At 42.8% G+C, this 20,561-nt stretch overlaps 1 protein-coding gene across 2 annotated transcripts in view; it reads right to left on the bottom strand.

The window, feature by feature from the left end:
- Positions 1 to 1,617: 1,617 nt before the first annotated feature.
- Positions 1,618 to 20,561, bottom strand: part of POLH (DNA polymerase eta) — a 37,298-nt gene continuing 18,354 nt past the window's right edge. For both annotated transcript variants that reach the window (XM_003923038.3, XM_074397846.1), the window contains 7 exons: positions 20,139 to 20,308; positions 14,711 to 14,814; positions 11,830 to 11,949; positions 11,114 to 11,237; positions 10,562 to 10,627; positions 6,291 to 6,460; positions 1,618 to 3,205 (listed from right to left, as the gene is read on the bottom strand). In XM_003923038.3, the coding sequence (XP_003923087.1) occupies positions 2,317 to 3,205; positions 6,291 to 6,460; positions 10,562 to 10,627; positions 11,114 to 11,237; positions 11,830 to 11,949; positions 14,711 to 14,814; positions 20,139 to 20,308 (1,643 nt within the window). In that variant the 3' untranslated portion in view covers positions 1,618 to 2,316. The remainder of the gene's footprint in view (positions 3,206 to 6,290; positions 6,461 to 10,561; positions 10,628 to 11,113; positions 11,238 to 11,829; positions 11,950 to 14,710; positions 14,815 to 20,138; positions 20,309 to 20,561) is intronic.

Genomic DNA, 20,561 nt, shown 5'->3' with positions numbered 1-20,561 from the left:
GGTCAGCCACTAGCCACTTTCCCCCACCCCCTTCCAACTCTACCAGTTTGGGCCTCTGAAAATCCAGTGAAACCTAAGTTTCTGCAGCATTGTTTTTATGTCTCCATACCAGTTAACCCAACTGTTAATTTATTCAACTTGATCTGTACATCGCCAAGAGATGAAAGCTTTGTTCACAGTTTATCTTTTGCCTGTATTAAAAAGGAAATTTTGGAAAATCACATTTCAGTACTTAATAAGACATCTCCAGGAACTAGTAAGCAATTCTGCAATATTAATGAAACATTTAGGGGGATAAAAAGTATATAAGGCAGACTCCCACGGAGTGTATACATTTTCATGATCTCAACTGTGGTAATCAGATCTGAAATTCTTTACTATAGACATTCATCCAATGAGTATCAGCACCCATTATGTGCAAAGCACTACGACGAATCTTTGCCTTAAGAAGCTACATTATCTAGTTATGGGGAAAAGGCCATGCCAGTAACCCAGATGGCTGAAGCACTTACCTCTTAAATTGGTACTTTAGGGCTTAAGAAATGTCCTCTACACACCTGGCCTTTAGTATCTTTTAGGTTGGCATTTCTCAAATTGGGAAAATTTTTTTGAGAGTCTTGCTCTGTCACTCAGGCTAGAGTACAGTGTTGTAATCTCAACTCACTGGAACCTCTGCCTCCCAGGTTCAAACAATTCTCCTGTCTCAGTCTCCTGAGTAGCTGGGATTGCAGGGTTGTGCCACCACATACAGCTAATTTTTGTCATTTTTTTGTAGAAATGGGATTTTACCATGTTGGCCAGGCTGGTCTCGAACTCCTAGCCTCAAGTGATCTGCCTGCCTTGGCCTCCCAAAGTGCTGGGACTACAGGCATGAGCCACTAAACCCGGCCCACACTGGGAAATCTTGTTAATATCAGACAACAACAATTAAGCTGGAATAATGGTGAAGCTGAGACTATTTCTACATTAAAACAAAATGCAAGAGATAGGCCAATGATTAGAACTGAGGCTATAACAGGGTTTACCTGTATGAAATTCACTGTTTATTAAGCTGCTTCTGTGTACAGAGAGAGACCTGCCCTATTACCGTATCACTTTTAGGGTTTCAAGGCTTCACCTCACATTCTCCACCTGAAAACATGTAATTCTGGTCAAGGCATTATCTGAACTGCCACTTCACAGAGCTAGAGAGGTCTCTTTTTTTTTTGGAGATGGAGTCTGCCCTGCCGCGCCAGCTGGAGTACAGTAGTGGCATGATCTCAGCTCCCTGCAACCTCCACCTCCCAGGGTCAAGCAATTCTGTCTCAGCCTCTCGAGTGGCCGGGATTACAGGTGCCAGCCACCAGGCCAAGCTAATTTTAAAAAAATTTCATTTATTTATTTATTTTTTAGTAGAGACAGGGTTTCACCGTCTTCTCCAGGCTGGTCTCAAACTTCTGGGCTCCTGCAATCCGCCAGCCTCAATCTCCCTAAGTGCTGGAATTATAGGTGTGAGGAATTGGACGCAGACTAGAGAGAATTCTTTCTTAAAATCCTTTTTCTTTTCTGCCTATGCAATGTTATTACACTTAAAACCCCTTTTTAAACCTGGTTCCTTTTCTGTGCCAACTTATGTACTTAATTCTTTTTTTTTTTTTTTTGAGATGGAGTTTCCAGGCTTTGTTGTCCAGGCTAGAGTGCAACCCTCTACACCTCCAGGGTTCAAGCAATTCTCCTGCCTCAGCCTCTGAGTAGCTGGGATTACAGGTGCACACCACCACACCTGGCTAGCTTTTCCTATTTTTAGTAGAGACGGGGTTTTGCCATGTTGGCCAGGCTGGTCTCAAACTCCTGACCTCAGGTGATCCGTCCACTTCGGCAAGTGCCAGAATTACAGGCATGAGCCACTGCTCCTTGCCGTTATGTAATTTAAAACCAGTTATTAATCTGCAATAATTTGTAAGGTATTATCTCAGTTTTACAGATGAGAAAGTGACGAAAATGACTTGTTCAAGGTCATCATTGCAATAGGCAAAGCTAAGTTTGGAAACAGGTCGCTTAGACTCCAAGGCCCACACACTTTTTACTACATGACATTGCCTCCCTAAATGCTAAAGATTAAAAACTCAATGGTAGGATTAATTTTTACATCTCTGTCAGCAGTGGGATTAGAATCCATGCCTGTGAAGAGATGGGACAGGGACTCAGCACCTAAATGGACTGTTCTGTGTATTAAATATTTCATAATTCCCCTTCTCAGGGAAATCTGTGAAGATAAAATATTAAAGATCTGTAAAGATAAAATATCAAATCCTACAGGCAAGCCTGAGGGCAGCACTAGTGTGTTAATGGTTTAAAAAATGATTCCAATGTCTGCATGCCCTCAGGCCTGGGGCGTTTATTATTGCAGGCCAAAGGGCTCTTAGGATTTCTTTTGCCTTGAGGAGATACGGCAGAAACCACCTGGGGGTTTGAGGAGTGGGGCTGCAAAAAGGATTTTTGCAACTCTAGTGCAAAATGATAGTCCATGTGTTCTGGCATCTCCCATACTGGTACCAGGGAGCCACACTTCTCACAGGACACTTGATCCTCAGCAGCTAGAAGACTTGGAGTTGCTTTCTGAGTCACCTCCAGAGTAGACTTGGAAGCTGAAGAGGCATGCATGCTTTGGCTGTTGCAGGCCAAATCCGTCTCTGCAGGAGTTGCTTTAGAGGATTCTAGCTTCGACACCCCTTCACAAATAGGGGCACAGCCTGGATACTCTGTTGGTAAAGAGTTTGGTAATACTTCAGAGCTGGACTGTGGATTTTGTGGACGGAAATAAATGGAAGAATTACTAAGCTGTTTCTGCTTTAGAAGCAGACTTTTCTGCTTAAAGAAGGACTCAGTTCCTCTAGTTTGACTGGTTTGGAAGGGTAATGAGGGCTTGGATGTTGAATTGCTCGTGGGAGCCTGAGTGGGTGCCGTAAGAGATGACAGTGAAGCTTCTTTAACTTTCTGCCTTTCTGCAGCTTTTTGGAAGAATGATTCCAGAGAGGTGGTTGCTTTCTTAGTGGCTGTCACTGCTGGGCCACTTCCCTGGGTCTTAGCTTCTGAACTGGTAACTGGCACCTTTGGCAGACAACCTGGTTCACTGCTCAAGAAGCTGGTGATGTCTGTGCAAGATGAAGGTGCAGAGGCAGAGAATTTTGTAGCACAGAGGAAAAGCATTGTGAGAGGAGGAGACCTATACAGAAAATAAATACGATGATTAGCAATTTGGAATATTTTAAAATAGTGACCCATTGCTAATTCTATGAATTGAATCTGTTTTATTTCACCATAGGACAGATTTAATCCATAGATGACTAGGATTCTGGTTCTGCCACAAAAATTATTAACATTTGATTCTCAGCTCACTGCAACCTCTGCCTCCTGGGTTCAAGTGATTCTCCGGCCTCAGCCTCCTGAGTAGCTGAGATTACAGGAGCCCACCACCATACTCAGCTAATTTTTGTATTTTTAGTAGAGATGGGGTTTTCGCCATGTTGGCCAGGCTGGTCTCGAAATCCTGTCCTCAGGTGCTCCACCTGCCTCAGCTTCCCAAAGTGCTAGGATTACAGTTGTGAGCCACTGCGCCCAGCCTTTTAGAGATTATTGTTTTTCATAAGGTATCACTGGAAAGTTGCTGTAATTCAGGGTTGGAGCAAGAAATTTTATTCAAGACAACAAAAAAGCTTTAGAATATTTAGACTAGAAAAAGTTGAAAAAATCCTCCTAGCTATTAGTTAGGGCACTACCTAACCCTGACTGACTAATCACTCTGGAATTTCTAGAGAATGAAATTCTACAACTGTTTTTTGTTGCCAGTCCCAGTTTCAGAAATATTTTAAGAAATTCTTATTATAAAGTTCCTCTTTGTGTCTAATCACTCAAATTTTCACGAGCTGAATTTCAGAAGATGAAACATACTTTTATGTACAGATTAGTCCTTCAATGAGGTAAAGGGTAAATGTCATTTTAAAGTTATTATGAAAGTATTGGTCTGGCGAGGTGGCTCACACCTATAATCCCAGCACTTTGGGAGGCCAAGGAGGGTGGATCACCTGAGGTCAGGAGTTTGGGACCAGCCTGGCCAAGATGGTGCAACCCCATCTCTACTAAAAGTACAAAAATTAGCTGGGCATGGTGGCAGGCAGATGTAATCCCAGTTACTCAGGAGGCTGAGGCTGGAGAATCGCTTGAACACAGGAGGTGAAGGTTGCAGTGAGCCAAGATTGTGCCACTGCACTCTAGCCTGGGCAACAAGAGTGAGACTCCATCTTAAAAAAAAAAAAAAAAAAAAGCACCTCACCATTCTCAGGTTTCATGTTTTGGTACAGTCTTATAATCAGATAATTTTTATGCTTCCCTGTCCATTAGGGAGTTTGACCCAGTAGATGAGTAGTATTTGCTGTAGTTTGTCAATTTATAACTTTTCAAATATGGATTCATGTGAATACTATTACCACAGTTATTATTTGGTTTCATAAAACTTCAATATTTTAAAATATATCAGGAAGCAAAAATTAAATAAATTATTCTAAGAACAAAGACTATTTATTTGTTGTTGTTGGAGACAGAGTTTCACTCTTGTCGCCCAGGCTGGAGTGCAACGGTGCAATATTGGCTCACTGTAACCTTTGCATCCCAAGTTCAAGCCATTCTCCTGCCTCGGCCTCCCGAGTAGCTGGTATTACAGGCACCTGCCACCATGCCTGGATGATTTTTGTATTTTTAGTAGAGACGGGGTTTCACCATGTTGGCCAGGCTGGTCTTGAACTCCTGACCTCAGGTGATCCACCTGCCTTGACCTCTCAAAGTGCTGGGATTACAGGCGTGAGCCACCTCGGCTGGCCCTAAGAACCAAAGGCTCTAACTTAGAGATTCCACCACATTATAGATCTGTACGTATAACCGTAGTGCCAGTATATTTAAATAAGTAATAACGTGATTAAACTTTGATTTTATTTTGTATAATCTTCAATATACACCTGTAAGTGAGCAACCAACTTATCTTCTCTCATAACTTATTTCTATTGTGAATTTGGAATACTTTTTAAAAAATGTGGCTGGGAACGGTGGCTCACGCCTGTAATCCCAGCACTTTGGGAGGCCGAGGCGAGCGGATCATGAGGTCAAGAGATCAAGACCATCCTGGCCAACATGGTAAAACCCTGTTTCTACTAAAAAATACACAAATTAGCTGGGCGTGGTGGCGCGTGCCTGTAGTCCCAGCTCCTTGGGATGCTGAGGCAGGAGAATTGCTTGAACCCAGGAGGCACAGGTTGCAGTGAGCTGAGATCACATCACTGCACTCCAGCCTGGCACCTGGCAACAGAGCGAGACTGTCTCTCTCACACACAACACACACAAAATGTAACAGGCTTTGTTAAATATGTAAAAGATTCCAATCCTGAAAATAATTATTATCTGGACAGAAAATGAACATGCTCCAAAAAGAGGCTTATATTTCATGACCAACAGAAGTGAAGTTTACTAATGAATATGACACTTGGTATAATACCAGTGGAGCTTGTAACTGAGTTGGGATGTCAGATAGAGATTATCCATGAACAAAGGTCACCTTTATAAAGAAGAAAGATGCTTTTAAGATAGAACAATCTGTTGGGTACATTGGCTCACGCCTGTAATCCCAGCACTTTGGGAGTCCAAGGCGGGCAGATCACTTCACATCAGGAGATCGAGACCATCCTGGCAAACACGGTGAAACCCCATCTCTACTAAAAATACAAAAAGTTAGCTGAGCATGGTGGTACACACCTATAGTCCCAGCTACTTGGGAGGCTGAGGCAGGAGAATTGCTTGAACCTGGGAGGCGGAGGTTGCAGTGAGCCGAGATTGTGCCACTGCACTCCAACCTGGGTGACAGAAGAAGACTCAGTCTCAAAAAAAACCCAAAAAAACAGAACCAAGTAGTTTGAGTTCTCAAATGTACCCTTGAAATTTGAGCTCTGTTCTCCAAGTACAACTGGTCATTTGTACCAAGCCCATAAAGGGTACAACTGGCCATTTGACCAAGCCCACACAGGGTAAGGGTCTAACCTTCCCCTGAGAACTGAAATGTATCAGCTATAGGCAAAGGATCTGAACTGAGCTGTCTTGTTTCTGAGGATGGTGTTGTATTTATTTTCTTCCCGAGTAATAGGTGCTATTACTCAGACTCTAAATCAGAGTCTATCCCAGCTGGAAGAGCTCAGATGCCTACTAATTTTAGAGCTAAAGACAGGGCCTAAGTCTCTTCTGAGAAGATGAGCTAGAAAAGAACTCACCATTCTGTCTGGATTCCAGAAGTGTTATAGTTCTTGATGACACTAAATGCATCATGGCTCATCTTGTGAGCATCATAGCGGGTAAGGGCACAGCAGCGGCGCAGGCTGCTGAGGCGTTTGTCTCCTTGTACACGAATGCTTACAGCCAGCTGGGTGGCCACCCTGTCATTCTGTGGGTGGGAAAGGATGGAGACCAGAAGTAAAGTTACCAGGAGCATCTGGATTCTAGGTACTCAACTGCAGGAGAGGAAATTAAAAGAACCAGGGTGACAGTGATTTGGAAACAGTAGTTTAAAAGTCAAGAATAAAGGTAGACTGAGTTTTGCAAGGAGTAAAGATAAAATGTAAAAAACAGAAAGAGGCCGGGCATGGTGGCTCACACCTGTAATCCCAGCACTTTGGGAGGCCGAGGTGGGTGGATCACCTGAGGTCAGGAGTTCGAGACTAGCCTGGCAAAGATGGTGAAACCCCATCTCTACTAAAAAATACAAAAAACTAGCCACTTGTGGTGGTGTGCGCCTATAATCCCAGCTACTTCAGAGGCTGAGACAGGAGAAATGCTTGAACCTGAGAGGCGGAGGTTGCAGTAAGCCAAGATGGTACCACTGCACTCCAGCCTGGACGACAGGGCAAGACTCCATCTCAAAAAAAAAAAACCCCAACAAAAAACTATGCAACAGAATGTATTTTCTGAATAGAAATCTGATTACATGGTTCCACAAAAAAAAAAGTTGACGCTATTTCTGGGTGTAAAAAGTAACTGAAGAAGACATAATTTGGGTTATGGAACACATAATTTGGGTTATGGAACGTTGGAATATCTAGGATGTTTTGACAGATGATGGGAACAGGACAGAACAAATGAAAATGGGACTCCCCTAAATATTTCTCATGGTGTCTAAGCAGGACAACTATAACAAGTAACTCCTATACTATAGATACTATACTGTGACTGAAGGAAAGTTTCAGGTAAGTAATTGTCTGAAATCAAAGTGGAACTAGCCTTCAGTCAAGTCCTATCTTTTTTCTGCCCTGAGGCTCTTATGGTAAACATTCACCACCAATTCCAGAAGTTTCTACCAACACCTTTTTACAGCTTATCTAGAGAAGATACCATGTAGCAAGCCTGCCTCCATGACTCACTTTTCAGTGAAGTCTGAAGCATCTGAATACTGTAATCTCAGCAAACTGAATAATAATGGCCAAGAGGCAGAAATATAAGCTTAAAATTCTACATAAGGGACCCCAATCAAAAGATGCTAGTGAGGAAAAATACCCCTAAGGCAAATAAGCTGAGAGCAGGAACTACTTTTTGGATAAAAAATACATTTGTACGGATTTATATATCTTGAGGGAATACAAATTGCCAATGACAAAGGAGTCCTTGTTGACTAAAATTATTCAACTATAACTGCATACCTACTGTGTATGTTTAGACAGTGCTAGAGGCGCAGGAGAGAAAAAAATAAAGTCCAGGTCCTCGTGGATCCTATGTTGTAATAGGAACTATAGATAATAAAAAATAGGCATGTAACAGAAATGTGCCATGAAGAAAAGCAGAATAAGGCAGAGAGTGATGGAGGCTGCTGCTGTGACAGGGTTAGGGTTAAGGAGGACCTCCTGAAGAAGGTAAAACATGAGCAGAGCTTTGAATAAAACAAGGAAGCAAATATTAAGAATATATGAACAAAGAGTCTCCAGGGCAAAGAAACGGCCAGTGCTAAAGTAAGAGCTTACTTGGTGTGTTAGATAAAGGGAAGGAGGCCAATAGAGTGGAGACTAGAGTAAGTGAGGGGAAGATTAGAGAAGTCAGAGAAGTAGCAAGGAATTAGATTATATTTGGCTTTACAGAATTACTTCTTAAAAAGTCCTTAATGTGCCTTAAGTGTGAAGGGAAACCACTGGAATGTTTTACAGTGAAGTGATAGGATCTGCTATGTCCTGAATTATTTTTGGCTAAAGTCCTTTAAAGCTTAAAGACAGATTTTCAGGGATCTCCACTGGATACAAAGCGGGAAGAAAGGACTAGGCACAGTGGCTCATGCCTATACTCCCAGCACTGTGGGAGGCTAAGGCAGGAAGATTACTTGAGCCCAGGAGGTTGAGGCAGCAAGGCTGCAGTGAGCTAAGTTTGTGCTACTGTGCTCCAGCATGGATGACAGCCAAGACTTTGTCTCTCTCTCTCTTTTTTTTCTTTTTTAAACTGAATGCTTTTAACAGAAGACCCTGTCTCTTAAAAAAAAAAAAAAAAAAAAAAAAAATAGTGGAAGCCGGGCACGGTGGCTCACGCCTGTAATCCCAACACTTTGTGAGGCCAAGGCAGGCGCGAATCACCTGAGGTCTGGAGTTCGAGATCAGCCTGACCAACTAGGAGAAATCCCGTTTCTACCAACAATACAAAATTATCTGGGCTTGGTGGCCCATGCCTGTAATCCCAGCTAGTCGGGAGGCTGAGGCAGGACAACTGCTTGGACCTGGGAGGTGGAGGTTGTGGTGAGCCGAGATGGCACTGTTGCACTCCAGCCTGGGCAACAAGAGCAAAACTCCATCTGAATTTAAAAAAAAACAAGTGGAAAGAAGACCCAGGGGCTTATAGAGAGATGAGAACCAAGTGCCACCTGGTGGGCAAAAACTGAACAGGGCAATAACACAAGTGGATCCAATCCCTCTATGATGCCTACCCAAGGAACAAATATTTATCACCAATTCCAGCTAAAAAGTAACACGTAGTTTTGTACTATTGTAGATGAATGCTCATAGCAACATTATTTGTAATAGCCAAAAATGGAAACAACCCAAATGTCCATTCACTAATACATGGATAAGCCAAATGTGGTATATACTAGTACAATAGAGCAGGCGTCCCCAAACTGCGGCCCCCTGAGGCCATTTATCCAGCCCCCCGCCGCACCTCAGGAAGGGGCACCTCTTTCACTGGTGGTCAGTGAGAGAAGCACAGTATGTGGCGGCCCTCCAACGGTCTGAGGGACAGTGAACTGGCCCCCTGTGTAAAAAGTTTGGGGACGCCTGCAATAGAGTATTTTTCAGCCATAAAAAGGAGTAAAAACTGGCTGAGCACAGTGGCTCACACCTGTAATCCCAGCACTTTGGAACTGAGGCAGGAGGATCACAAGGTCCAGAGATCAAGACCATCCTGGCCAACATGGTGAAATCCCATGCCTACTAAATATACAAAAATAAGCTGGGCATGGCGAGTGCCTGTAGTCCCAGCTACTCGGGAGGCTGAGGCAGGAGAATCACTTGAACTTGGGAGGTGGAGGTTGCAATGAGCCAAGATCGCCCCACTACACTCTAGCCTGGTGACAGAAAGACTCTATCTCAAAAATAAAAAAAATAATAAAAGAGTAAGTACTGATACATGCTACAATACAGCTGAACCTTGAAAACATGTTAGACTTCAAGCCAGTCACAAAAGACCACATATTTTGATTCCATTTATATGAAATGTCCAGAATACTAAGTCCATAAAAACAAAAAGCAGTCTAGTGTTTGCCTAGGGCTCGGGATAGGTGGGAGAGAAATGGGGAATGACTGCTAATGGGTACAGGAAGTATGTAAAATGATAGATATGTTAATTTGCTACACTATAGTAACTATTTTACTATATGTATCCTGTAGCATAATGTTGTAAACATCAAATATACACAATAAAATGTACTTAAAAACTGCCACTATTGGCTGGGTACAGTGGCTTACGCCTGTAATCCCAGCACTTTGGGAGGCTGAGGTGGGTGGATCACCCAAGGTCAGGCGTTCAAGACAAGCCTGGCCAATATGGTGAAACTCCACCTCTACTGAAAACACACACACACACAAATTAGCCAGGTATGGCGCCTGCAATCCCAACTACTTGGGAGGCTGAGGCAGGAGAATCACTTGAATCTGGAGGCAGAGGTTGCAGTGAGCCAGGATCATGCCACTGCACTCCAGCCTGGGCAACAAGAGGAAAAACTCTGTCTTAAAAAAAAAATAAAATTCTTAAAGTTTCCTTAGCTGGAGTTCAAGACCAGCCTGAGCAACCTAGCAAGACCCTGTCTCTACAAAAAAAAACATGTAGCCAGTTGTAGTGGCATGTACCTGTAGTCCCTGCTACTCAGGAGGCTGAATTGGGAGGATAGCTTGAACCTAGGAGGTCAAGGGTCTATGCTGATACTCTCTTCTGTCTTTGTTCCCACCCCATAAGGTAAAGAGAAGCTGATAGGTAAATCGCAAAGCACACCCCACCCAGGAATAAAGAAAAAAAATCTTACATCATTTCGGTCTTTGGTCAGTCTCTCCTCTAGTTCCTGGGCTAACTGCAACAGCCACCATTGTACCTAAAAAAGTATTGAGACTTCATCTTCCATTTAGATATTCGTAATTTATTAAGAACTAGATGGTGGATTTGTTCTTTTTATGTCCCCCATAATCAAAGGATCAGCAGATCATAGAAATGTTCTAATTCCTTCTGTCCTGCCTTAGTTCAAGCCTTTCATTTTATTTTTCTGCTGGTATGCCATCAGGTGACTTTCAAGCATGTTCCAGCTCTGAGAAAAAGACAAGACCCAAACTTGAAGTATAATATCTTAGGCTTTCAAAGTCCCCATCTACTAAACAAATGAGAAATTCCATTTTATTTAAATGGAAAAAAGGAAAAAAAGTAATAAATCATAAACTAGTCCATTTTCAACCCAAGGAAAGAACATGTTTTCTTCAAACTTTATAAAAGTCTGCTCTAACCTATTAAACCTTCCACAGCTACCAAAACCTAACTCGTTGACCTCTTTAAAAGAGGTAGTATTCTGTCAAGAATGCCTGCTTACCTGTTCCCGAGTAACAAGAGCTGTTTTTCCTGGGAAGTTCTTACTACAGCCAATGGTTTTGGGTAGTTGCCTGGGTTTAACTGGATCATGTTCAATCCCTCGGCACATGGCATACAGCCAAGACCTAATAAGACCAGCAAAAAACGTTAAGGTGAAATTAAATGGTTATTCTTGTTAAAACTAAATAACTATATTATACTGCCCTTTTATCCTTTTCATGAAAAAGGAAAAACTTGTCGAAAATTTAGCATATTGGACCTCTGACAGAACTCCTGCCCTTCTCAATGAATTCCAGTGCAGTATATGGATAATGAGAACACTGGTTCTGTTTTCTAAAGCCAAATCATCATCTGTATTTTTGGAAAAATGCCAAGCAAGCCACTGATTCACATCCCCAAGTGTGTTTGCTAGGGCATTAAACACAAAGATTTTAAGAGAATATAGCATCTCAGCATGCAAGAACGATGCAATTAGTATATACCCAGGCATGAAAGTAACAAATTCTATCAATCAACCACTGAGGTACATGGAAAGAACTACTCTAGACTGATAGGCCATAGTAACCCAAGATTTTAAAGCAAGAAGGACCAGTGAAATTATCTCAAGAAACAAATGTTAACCTAAATATAGGTGTAGAGTTTACTAGATGCTTTTGTCTATATTTGAATGTAGCATCTCCATAAAGGTTATGATTTTTAAAAATATGAATCACTTACCCATTCTTCTCCCCAAAATGACTCTGGAGCTGGGATTCAGTGAACTGGGTCAATTCACCCATGTATTCTACCCCTAGGATCTCAATGACAGAGGCCCCCAGCTTTCCTCCAAGACTACGGCTGACAACAAAGGAGAATAAGAATAGATAGGTCACATCATAATTATCTAATTAGTGGCAAACATAAGACATTCTGCTTTTGTAAGTAGCTCTCCAAAAGGTTCAGGACAAATGAGAGCATATATTCTGGGAATTCAGTTGCTCTGGGTATTAGAATTTGAGGATAAGATTAACAATAACATAACTAAAAGGTTAGAGTCCTTGATTAACTATCAAGTAAACCATATATAAAATTTTCAATTGTACAACATCTGCTGTCCTGTTTGGGGATTAAAATTCCAAACACAAAATAAATCCCTTCCATGGCTAAAACTTAAGAATATGTAATCTGGCTGGGCACAGTGGCTCAGCCTATAATCCCAGCACTTTGGGAGGCCAAGGTGGGGAGATTGCTTGAGTCCAGGAGTTTGAGACCAGCCTGGGCAACAAAGTAAGACCACCAATTCTACAAAAAAAAATTAAAGCCAGGTGCAGTGGCTCATACCTGTGGTCCCAGCACTTTGAGAGGCCGAAGCAAGTAGATCACTTGAGCCCAGGAGTTTGAGAACAGCCTGAACAGCATGGCAAAACCTTGTCTCTACAATTAGTTGATGCGGTGTTATGCACCTGTAGTCTGAGCTACTCAGGAGGCTGAAGTGGGAGGATCACTTGAGCCCAGGAGGCAGAGGTTACATTGAGCTGAGATTGTGCCACTGTACTCCAGCAAATTAAATGGGCATGGTTGCATGTGCCTGTGGTTCCAGGTACTTGGGAGGCTGAGGCAGGAGGATTGCTTGAGCCAAGGAGGTTGAGACTGCGGTGAGCTCCAATTGTACAACTGCACTCCAGTCTGGGAGACAGAGCAAGACTCTGTCTCAAAGGAAAAAAAAAAAAAAGGGAATATGTAACCTAAACTTGTCCTTAAGAACATAGTCGTTTGGGCATGGTGGCTCATGCCTGTAATCCCAGCACTTTGGGAGGCCAAGGCAGATGGATCACTTGAGGCCAAGAGATCAGCCTGGCTAAAATGGTCTTTACTAAACCTTGTCTTTACTAAAAATACAAAAATTAGTCAAGCATGATGGTGTGCGACTGTAGTCCCAGCTACTTGGGAGGCTGAGGCAAGAGATCACTTGAACCCAGGAGGTGGAGGCTGCAATGAGCTGAGATCATGCCACTGCACTCCAGCCTAGGCAACAGGGAGAGACTCCATCTCAAAAAAACAAAAGAACATAGTGAAAATTCTTTAGCCTAGCCTTTGAGGTTCCCTATCATCTGTAACCCATTTTTTCAGTCTATTTCCATTATCTTCCTCAATATGGTAAGGCTAAACTACTTTAGGTTCTAGTTCACTGAAAATATCTCATACTTTCCTCTCTTTGTGCTAAAAAGTTCTCCAAATCAGTATTGCTTTGCTGTTCTTGTCTGACTCCAAATTGTGCCAAAATTCAAAACAAAATCCCATGACTTTTTATAAATTCTCCTCCAAATTTTTCTTTTGTGAACTTTGTTCTACCTGCACAATTCCTTTAGCAATTATGCAGTCTTATGACAGCACTTTTACTATTGCTTTTTTTTTTTTTTTTGAGACGGAGTTTCGCTCTTGTTACCCAGGCTGGAGTGCAATGGTGCGATCTCGGCTCACCGCAACCTCTGCCTCCTGGGTTCAAGCAATTCTCCTGCCTCAGCCTCCTGAGTAGCTGGGATTACAGGCACGTGCCACCATGCCCAGCTAATTTTTTTTATTTTTTTTATTTTTAGTGGAGATGGGGTTTCACCATGTTGACCAGTATGGTCTCAATCTCTCGCCCTTGTGATCCACCCGCCTCGGCCTCCCAAAGTGCTGGGATTACAGGCTTGAGCAACCGGGCCCGGCCTACTATTGCTTTTTACCTTGTCTCTTCTACATTATAGTAAGTCCTTGTCAAGGCTACACAACTACTAGGCATAACCTGTTCATCTGACTTGGCTTCTTCTCTTTTGCCTACTTTGGAAGCTGAAATTCAGCAGCCCTGAATACCTTGATTTGCTATTAGAGGAAAGAAAAGAAGTAAAATTCCTAGTTGTTACTTAGTAACAGACGAATAAAAAGTCTAGAGGGAAGTTAACCATAGAGTTAAAACTTGGTTTATTTATTTATTTTTTTATAGCGATGGGATCTCACTATGTTGCTCAGACTGGTTTTGACTCCCTGGGCTCAAGTGACCCACTCACCCTGGCCTCCCAAGTGCTGGGACTACAGGTGTGAGCCACCACACCTAGCTCATTTTTAAAAAATTCAGGATTAAGTATCTGCCACAGATAACCCAGAATTGAAGGTTCATTAAAAGTCTCAGTGTGGCTGGGCGCAGTGGCTCATGCCTGTTAAGCCCAGCATTTTGGGAGGCTGAATCACCTGAGATTAGGAGTTCGAGACCACCCTGGCCAACATGGTGAAACCCTTCTCTACTAAAATTACAAAAATTAGCTGGGTATGGTGGGAGCCTGTAATTCCAGCTACTCAGGAGGCTGAGGCAGGAGAATTGCTTGAACCCAGGAGGCAGAGGTTGCAGGGAGCCAACACTGTGCCATTGCACTTTCAGCCTGGGCAACAAGAGCAAAACTCTTTCAAAATAAATAAATAAAGTCTCAGCGAGTGTTTCAAAATGTTCTGTGTTATCTTCCTTCTAACTGGTACCTATTTCCCCTGGCTCCAGTCCTTTATTAGTAACACAAGAAACCACAGCCAGAGAGTTTCTACACAGGGATATAATTGAAATTTAAGGTGCTGCCTGAATACTTACATTTTACGAATGGGCATTTGGCTGAAGAGCTGTGGGACTGACCCATGTGAAACCAGGGTTTGGCGGTTGGGCTTGTTTAGTCCACAGGCCAGTTTTGCCAGGACCTGGAAGCATGCAAAGTGTAAAAACCTCATTACTGTCAACCCACCATAGTTGGTGAATATAAACATACATACACACACACACACAGAGCTTAATGGCTGTAACAAATAGTTTCTACATTAAAAACAAAACCAAAACCAGAAACTAAGACACCTCTAAAACTTGGTATCCCACAACATCCCCAGTGGGAACATAACACAGTATCATTATCCTCATTGTTTTTCCCACATCTCTCCCGTTCTCAGTTTTCCTCTAGTCATTTTTTCCTTCCCATTTAATCCAACTTCGAGAGGTTTGAAAAGTAGAGAAACTGCAGGAGAAACTCAAGCAAGATGCTTTTCTCAGTGTGTCTACATAAAAATGTTGAGATAAACTTGTTTTATCCTATCCCATTGACATTTCTTGATTAATAGTCGGTCCATTTTGAGTCCCCAGTTTAACACAAATTATCATAATTTGTTATCTGTTACAGAGATTGGACTCAAAAATCATCCTCCAATCGCAAACACCTTCTTATATTACAAATAACGCTTAAAAATGAAAAAATCAAAATCCTTGAGAACTCTTTAGCACTTTTCTTTTTTGAGAGGAATCTTGCTGTGTCACTAGGCTGGAGTGCAGTGGTACAATCTCAGCTCACTGCAACCTAGGCTACCCAGGTTCAGGTGATTCTCTGCCTCAGCCTCCCGAGTAGCTGGGACTACAGGCCTGAGCCACCACACGCACCTAATTGTTGTATTTTTAGTGTCGACGGGGTTTCACCATGTTGGTCAGGATGATCTCGATCTCTTGGCCTCGATCTCTTCACCTAGTGATCTGTCTGCCTCGGGCTCCTAAGAGAACTTTTTTTTTTTTTTTTTTGAGACGGAGTTTTGTTCTTGTTACCCAGGCTGGAGTGCAATGGTGTGATCTCGGCTCACTGCAACCTCTGCCTCCTGGGTTCAGGCAATTCTCTTGCCTCAGCCTCCCGAGTAGCTGGGATTACAGGCAGGTGCCACCACGCCCAGCTAATTTTTGTATTTTTAGTAGAGACAGGGTTTCACCATGTTGACCAGGATGGTCTCGATCTCTTGACCTCGTGATCCACCCACCTCGGCCTCCCAAAGTGTTGGGATTACAGGCATGAGCCACCGCGCCCTGCCTTTTTTTTTTTGAGACAAAGTTTTGCTCTGTTGCCAGGCTGAAGCACAGTGTTGCAGTCTCGGCTCACTGCAACTGCCGCTTCCCGGGTTCAAGCAATTCTTCCGCCTCAGCCTCCCGAGTAGCTGGGACTACAGGCATGTGCCAAACACCTGGCTAATTTTTGTATTTTTAGTAGAGATGGGGTTTCACCATGTTGGCCAGGATGGTCTCAATCTTTTGACCTCGTGATCCACCTACCTCAGCCTCTCAAAGTGCTGGGATTACAGGCATGAGCCACTGCGCCCGCCCCCACTTTTTTTTTTTTTTTTTTTGAGATGGAGTTTTGCTCTTGTTGCCCAGGATGGAGTGAAATGCTGCAATCTCGGCTCACCACAACCTCCGCCACCTGGGTTCAAGTGGTTCTCCTGCCTCAGCCTCCCAAGTATTTGGGATTACAGGTGCTCACCACCATGCCCAGATAATTTTTTATTTTTAGTAAAGATGGGATTTCTCCATGTTGGTAAGACTGGTTTCAAGCTCCCAACCTCAGGTGATCTGCTGCCTCCCTGCTGGGATTAGAGACATGAGCCACTGTACCTGGCCAAGAGAACTCTTTTCAAAGAATAAAGCACTTGAATGGTATCACTTTGCAATTACAGAAATATAATCTTAAAAATATTTTTATATAACTTTATATTTTTATATGTTTCAAAATATAAAATTACTAAATTCATTAGAGAGATTCTTTAGGAACTTCTACTAGGCAACATTTAGTATGGTTTAAATTACATTGAAGCTATTGTTTCCTTTCCCTTCATCCAATCAGGAAAAAAAAACCAAAAAACAAAAAAACTCAGATGGGTAGTTTGGCAAATTTCCTTGTAGTAAAGGGAGGAGGAGAAGGTATCAACCATGGATAATCAGCCACTGCCTAATTACTGAGCTTTGGGCAGAAGGGGATGAAGGTCCTGGGCTCTTGCTACACTTTATTCATAATTAATCAGAAAACCAGTTATTTTGCTCCTGGATTGTTGAGAATTGTCTGTGTACCCTAAATTAAAATAGTGGTCTAAATTAACAAAATTTTATTATTCCCTTTATTGCTCTCCTAAGAAAACAGGAAATAGGCAAAAGCATAAAATACCCAGACAACTCCACATAACAAGATAATATAAAAATATTCAGCAAGTGGCCAGGCGCATGGATCACCTGAGGTCAGGAATTCGAGACCAGCCTGGCCAATATGGTGAAACCTCGTCTCCAGTAAAAACACAAAAATTTGCCAGTGTGGTGGTGCGTGCCTGTAATCCCAGCTACTCGGGAGGCTGAGGCAGGAGAACCACCTGAACCCAGGAGGTGTAGGCTGCAGTGAGCCAAGAATGGGCCACTGGACTCTACCCTGGGCGACAGAGTGAGCCTCAAATCTCAAAAAACAAATAAATAAATAAAATTTAGCTAGTGAAAATAAGAGATTAATGAAATAGATTAATGTATGCAAGTTCAAAGACTAGCCTCCTTTTTTCCACAGACGGTTGAGTCATTAAGGAAATACTGTCATCGCTCAATATCTGCAGGGCATCGGTTCTAAGAACCCCAGTGAATACTAAAATCCCAAGTCCCATAAATAAGATGTACAAGTCTCACAATATAAAATGGTGTAGTGTTTGCATATAACCTTTGTATATCCACCTGTATATTTTATATCATTTCTAATTACTTATAACACATGATATGATGTACAATGTAAATGTTATACAAATAGTTCTTACAGTATACCGTTTTTTTTTTTTCGAGATGGAGTCTTGTTCTTGTCGCCCGGGCTGGAGGGCAATGGCATGATCTTGGCTCACTGCATCCTGGGTTCAAGAAATTCTGCCTCAGCCTCCAGCATGGCTGGAATTACAGGCGCCTACCACGATGCCTGGCTAATTTTTATATTTTGAGTAGAGATGGGATTTCGCCATGTTGGCCAGGCTGGTCTTGAACTCGTGACCTCGTGATCCACCCATGTCGGACTCCCAAAGTGCTTGAATTACAGGCATGAGTGCCTGGCCTTTTTTTAAATTTTTTTTTTTGGGTGAGACGGAGTCTCACTCCGTCGCCCAGGCTGGAGTGCAGTGGTTCAATCTCAGCTCACTGCAACCTCCACCTCCTGGGTTTTTAAGCAGCTGTCTGCCTCAGACTCCCAAGTAGCTGGGATTACAGGTACATGCAACCACACCTGGATAATTTTTATATTTTTAGTAGAGATGGGGTTTCACCATCTTGGCCAGGCTGGTCTTGAACTCATGACCTCGTGATCCACCCATCTCAGCCTCCCAAAGTGCTCGGATTACAGGCATAAGCCACTGTGCCCGACTTTTTTTTTTTTTGAAACAGTTTCACTCTGCTGTCCAGTCTGGAGTGCAATGGTGGGATCTTGGCTCACTGTAACCTCCACCTCCCAGGTTCAAGCAATTCTCCTTCCTCAGCCCCCAAAGTATCTGGGACTCCAGGTGTGTGCCACCATGCCCAGCTAATTTTTTCGTAGTTTTGGGAGAGACGTGTTTTGCCATGTTGCCCAGGCTTGTCTCAAACTCTTCAGTTCAGGTGGTCTGCCTGCCTTGACCTCCCAAAGTGGTGGGATTACTGGCATGAGCCACTGCGCCTGGACTTGTTTTTTCATTTGTATAATTCTGTATTGTTGTATTGGGCCTTTTTTTTTTTTTTTTTTGAGAAGGAGTTTTGTTCTTGTTACCCAGACTGGAGTGCAATGGCACGATCTTGGCTCACCGCAACCTCTACCTCCTGGGTTCAGGTAATCCTCCTCCCTCAGCCTCCTGAGTAGCTGAGATTATAGGCACAGACTACCATGCCCAGCTAATTTTTTTTTTTTTTTTTTTTTTTTTGAGACAGAGTTTCGCTCTTTTTACCCAGGCTGGAGTGCAATGGCGCGATCTCAGCTCACCGCGACCTCCGCCTCCTGGGTTCAGGCAATTCTCCTGCCTCAGCCTCCCGAGTAGCTGGGATTATAGGCACACGCCACCATGCCCAGCTAATTTTTTTTATTTTTAATAGAGACGGGGTTTCACCATTTTGACCAGGATGGTCTCGATCTCTTGACCTCGTGATCCACCCACCTCGGCCTCCCAAAGTGCTGGGATTACAGGCTTGAGCCACTGCGCCCGGCCAATTTTTTGTATTTTTAGTAGAGATGGGGTTTCACCATGTTGACCAGGATGGTCTCGATCTCTTGACCTCGTGATCCACTCGCCTTGGCCTCCCAAAGTGCTGGGGGGCCTTTTAATTTTTTTAAAAAATATTTTTGATCCATGGGTGGTTGAATCCTCAGATATGAAACTTGTAGATACAGAGGGCCAACTGTCATTTAGATGCCACTAAATAAATAAGCATTGGTTGTAATTTTTTAGCTTTTTTTTTTTTTTTTTTTTGAGACAGAGTTTTGCTCTGTTGCCCAGGCTGGAGTGCAGTGGTGCGATCTTGGTTCACTGCAACCTCCACCTCCTGGGTTCAAGCAATTCTCCTGCCTCAGCCTCCTGAGTAGCCCAGCCCCACTATAGGTGCATGCCACCATGCCTGGCTAATTTTATTTTTATTTTTAGTAGAGATTATGTTTTACCATACTGATCAGGCTGGTCCCAAACTCCTCACCTCAGGTGATCTACCTGCCTCAGCCTCCCAAAGTGCTAGGATTACAAGCGTGAGCCACCACGCCCAGCCTTCAGCTTGCTTCTTAGTAAAGTACATATTTAATGTCCATTTCCATGTTACAGAATTATTTATGCTTTGATATGGGCCTCAACATGAATTTAAACAGAAATCCATTCAAAGTATATGTGTAACAACTTTTTTTTTTTTTTTTTTTTTTTTTTCAGACAGTCTGTCATCCAGGCTGAAGTGCAGTGGCATGATCTCAGCTCACTGCAGCTTCAACTTCCCAGACTCAGCTGATCCTCCCACCTCAGCCTCCTGAGTAGCTGGGACTGTAGGTGTGCACCACCATGCCTGGCTAATTTTTTGTAGAGACAGGGGTTTCAACACGTTGCCCAGGCTGCTCTGGAACTCCTGGGCTCAAGTGATCCATCCACACAGGCATGTGCCACTGAATCCAGCCTATGTGTAATAATTTAAATGTCCCACTATCCTTGCGGTATTTGACTAAGGATATCAATGTTTCTCTTTGAAATCTACTATTAGCCTTCACCTTATTGTGTGAAATTCCAGCTGAACACTGAAAACCAGTCTCTCTCTCTATGGCTGCTCTCATTTCCTCCACAATCACTGCTCCCACGGTGAGCTGCAGGTCTGGAGAGGTGAGGTTATCAGTCTGTAGTGAATCGAGCCATTGAAATAAGCCTTGTTTTCGCATCCCCTCTGAAATGAATTAAGAAGTCACATTTAGACATTAAATGCTTAGATTACAGGTATTTAGATATGTAAGCTTTCACAAAAAGTGGCAGCCAGTTTAGAAGACTAACTACAAGAGAGATCAATTTCTTTTTCACAGTGATTCTCGAAGCTTAGCTTCAGCATAGGCTGAATTTTATAGTGCTAATGTACAACAAATATTTTGTATTAATATCATCTTTCATGAGCAATGATTTCAAAACACACTTTCTGCCAGGCA

The sequence above is a fragment of the Saimiri boliviensis genome, chromosome 4 (assembly GCF_048565385.1).
Source record: "Saimiri boliviensis isolate mSaiBol1 chromosome 4, mSaiBol1.pri, whole genome shotgun sequence".
Lineage (NCBI taxonomy): Eukaryota > Metazoa > Chordata > Mammalia > Primates > Cebidae > Saimiri > Saimiri boliviensis.
The sequence above is the reverse complement of the archived record's forward strand: the minus strand, read 5'-3'. Positions and strand labels throughout refer to the sequence as shown.